This window comes from Sinocyclocheilus anshuiensis, unplaced genomic scaffold (assembly GCF_001515605.1).
Source record: "Sinocyclocheilus anshuiensis isolate Anshui unplaced genomic scaffold, SAMN03320099.WGS_v1.1 scaffold1027, whole genome shotgun sequence".
Taxonomy (NCBI): domain Eukaryota; kingdom Metazoa; phylum Chordata; class Actinopteri; order Cypriniformes; family Cyprinidae; genus Sinocyclocheilus; species Sinocyclocheilus anshuiensis.
Window position 1 is genome coordinate 662,769 of NW_015547697.1, and position 3,777 is coordinate 666,545.

At 39.9% G+C, this 3,777-nt stretch overlaps 1 protein-coding gene across 1 annotated transcript in view; it reads right to left on the bottom strand.

The window, feature by feature from the left end:
- LOC107703658 (uncharacterized) overlaps positions 1-3,494 on the bottom strand; it is a 6,571-nt gene extending 3,077 nt beyond the window's left edge. Inside the window, exons 1-7 of the mRNA XM_016506381.1 lie at positions 3,401-3,494; positions 2,656-2,983; positions 2,096-2,270; positions 1,312-1,525; positions 953-1,220; positions 680-857; positions 439-515 (exon numbers count right to left, since the gene is read on the bottom strand). Coding sequence (XP_016361867.1) covers positions 439-515; positions 680-857; positions 953-1,220; positions 1,312-1,525; positions 2,096-2,270; positions 2,656-2,931 — 1,188 coding nt within the window. The 5' untranslated portion in view covers positions 2,932-2,983; positions 3,401-3,494. The remainder of the gene's footprint in view (positions 1-438; positions 516-679; positions 858-952; positions 1,221-1,311; positions 1,526-2,095; positions 2,271-2,655; positions 2,984-3,400) is intronic.
- Between the last annotated feature and the right edge of the window lie 283 nt (positions 3,495-3,777).

Sequence of the window (3,777 nt, forward strand, 5' to 3'; positions counted from 1 at the left end):
ATTAATTTTACATGGCTTTCTAAACATGCCGCTCTCTTGTGCGAGACGCGAGTGCAACGCTGATAGATGCCCCGCTAGAAAATGTGATAAATATGCGTTCCGTGTGAACGGCTTAGTTTCAGTTTCGCCGTAAACAACATCTTCGCCACACTGACGCTCTCGTTTTCCGCAATATATTGAATGAACAACCTAGCAGTGCCGCATCTAGTGGGTTCAACTGGATAGGCTAACAAAAGCATTAAAATGCAATGACACTTACATTGTCGTCGCATTTCGTGCGCCACTGGTAAGTAAGGCTGCCTGATGGCTGACGCAGACCTACAATTCGAATGCAACGTTTTTGCATTCGAATGTGGATTTTTTTTTTAATTCGATGAATATTCAAAATTCTCATTTTTTTTTGACAGCCCTAATAAGTTTGATATAAAATAAGTTTACCTGAACAAGCTGCATGTCAAGAATAGTGTTGCTGTCCAGGTGCATCAAGGTGTAGCTGCCGTATTTTGCCGAGTGCCCTAATAAAAAAAAAAACTATGAATTTTTCCTCATATCGCGTCTATACCAATCCTGACTCTTGCTGTGTCGTGCTGGTTTTGTCAGTCCAATGTAATACAAAAATGATAATCAGAAGAATCCAGATCAAGATATAATTACTTATAATTACTAAATAAAAACTTACGAGGTGTATCAGCCCTCATTTCTCCAGCAACTGCAACCTTTCCCCCTTCTTGCAGCTTCCTGAAAAGGTTTTTCTGATCCAAGTTCCACTTGTGTATTACAGCAGGCTCTAGGTAGTTCCTAGCATGCCTCCTAAATGCATCATAGTGGATGATCTGAAGCTGCATGGCCTTGCAAATCTAAAAAATTAGGAAACGCATCAAAAACCACATAATAATAGAACAGTGATTGACCTGGAAATATGATCATATGGGTAATATGATCTTAAGATTACCTTTTCAAATTGAATGAAGGATGCACCACAGAAGTAAGTAGCAGCAGACACCAGTAGGTTTCCAACAGGTGTACTTCCAATGACTGGCTGACTCTCCCACTTTCTGTGATAACTGCACTTTGGACAATGTTGGGTGAATGACACATAGCTGCCCATTCGTCTACATTGAACATCACACTTTGTTTTGCAAAGTGGACATGTTTCAAATAGCTCTCGGAGGCAGCTTTCAAAAACAATGTATTTTGACACATTGTATGTGGTCTGTTCCCTAGAAAGACAAACAAGAAATTGTACTCTTTCAAGTCACTTTTACGAATTGCCAAAATAACTTTATAACTATAAAGAGGTCTAAAACCTACCATAATCCGGACTCCTCTGTAACAGCGGAGTCGTGTGATTCAGCTATGCTTTCAGAAATGTCTGTGTCTTCCTCTTCTTCATCCAACTCAAGACAAGGCCTTTTGTGTGGTGGGAATGGAGGGGCTTTGATGGGAGTTGAAGAGAGTGCTACTGAGGGGAAACTGGGAGTAGTTTCAGCACCTACATGGAAAGAAGAAACCGTAGCCTGGGTGCCTGCAATTAAAAGGAAAAAGTTTGTATTTTTACTCAAAGTATTATGATAATGTAGTCCTAAAACATAATATCTAACGTTTAACATGCAACACTTAAAGGCACAATATGTAATTTTCGCCGCTAGAGGGCGCGTATTCAAAATAAACAAAGAGACAAAGGCGTAGTTTGACGATGCTGTGACTGAGTGTGGAATCATGGGAGTTGTGGTCTTCATCGCCACAGCCGATGCAATCCGACGGGACTCGGGCAGAAATCATGTTCATGAAAGTGAAAGTGAAAGTGACGTGACATGTGGCCAAGTATGGTGACCCATACTCGGAATTAGTGCTCTGCATTTACCCATCCAAAGTGCACACACACAGCAGTGAACACACACAAACCGTGAACACACACCCGGAGCAGTGGGCAGCCATTTATGCTGCGGGATATTTTAATTAAAAAATCTTACATATTGTGCCTTTAAGTACACTGGATTTTCTACAAACTTACATTCAAGTTTCCAGTAATAAACAACTATAATTAATGCATTTATAATTGAATACATGAACACCGTTACTGCGTGTAAAATACCTTTGCTCCATGCCTGCGTGTCCTTTAGTGTATCCAAAGACAGTTGTGTGCCAACAGATCGCGTTTTTGGAGACGCAGCAGGCAGTGTTGCTATACTGTCCGTTTGACATGCAACATCATGACTTCGGGATGAAGTGGATAATTGTTCTGAACCTAGGGCTTGCTGAGATGTACTCTAAAAGAAATACCCAAAAGTAGTTACATCGATTGTATGTATAACCAACTAACGGTGTCACGATTACTTCTGACATATACACAACAGTACACATACAGAGTATGTGTGAGAGAGGAACAAGGTGGAATCACAGCTGAGTATGCTAACATAGACATAGACATTAAAACCCATTACAAACCAGTCATTTGTTGCATCCAGTGGGGACATAATTACTGATTATGATTTATATTGACGTCGCACGGGCTCATGGCAGACTATGTAAACATAAAACCATGTCTGCATTTGTGATCGTAGAAATGACAAACAACAAGCACTACTCTACACTGCTCAAAACTCGCGTATGAATAGTCCATAGCAAATTCTTTAAATATGAAAACGTACTTACAGGCTGTGAGTCAGAAGTGCCAGACGGTCCTTGTAAAGTTGGAGTAGCCCCACTTTTGAGAAAAAGCCTTTTTGCACAGCAGGCCTTGTACTCTCCCAGGTTCAGAAAACAATCATCGGTAAAGTGCGCAGCACAAATTCGAATATTTCTGTTGTACTGCTCTGGAACAGTGTTGTAAATAAAACTCAGCCACAGATTTCTTGTTGTGTCCTCTTTTGGGAGGCCAAACAAAGTACTTATTCTTTCACATCGAAGCACACAGCGTCTCCAGGACATGGTGGGGGCAACAATACTACAGCAAGAAGCCTTCTTCCACTGCCTTCTTCCTCTGCGTGAACATTTGGGCAGTGTTATGCAAATCTTCCCACACGGTGACTTAGATATGTGGGGGCGTGTTTAAATGAGCCCTTTTAGGAGGGTGTGGATGACTCTTAACTTTTATAAAGAATATCTGTCTTTGCAACTTTACAGATCTTCTATATGCACCAAGAGCTTGTAACACTCCAAAGACAAAGGCAAAAATTAAATCACATCATATGACCCCTTTTAAAACTTAACATTTTCCATGAGATTAGTAAAACGACAATGAACATTAAGATATGATTGCACCACATTAATCCTCAAATATGAGCGGATTTAATATTTTAAAAACAACACTGATACAACTACATATATATACTACGCATAAATGTATACATTATTTTATAAATAATGTAAATAAATTACTTAATAGTCTACTAATTACCAAATATCGCAGTTCTGTCTCTCTAACTCAATGTTTTCCAATTGCCCGCCATGAACTTCCTGGAACTAGTTGAGGTCTACGTGAATCACGTGACGATCGAGCGTTCCTAACTTCCGTTGTCGCAACTCTCTGTCTCTCTCTCTCTGTCTCTCTCTCTCTCTCTCTCTGTCTCTCTGTCTCTCTCTCTCTGTCTCTCTCTTATCTGTCTTTGCAACTTTACAGATCTTCTATATGCACCAAGAGCTTGTAACACTCCAAAGACAAAGGCAAAAATTAAATCACATCATATGACCCCTTTTAAAACTTAACATTTTCCATGAGATTAGTAAAACGACAATGAACATTAAGATATGATTGCACTTGACTAACATACACGT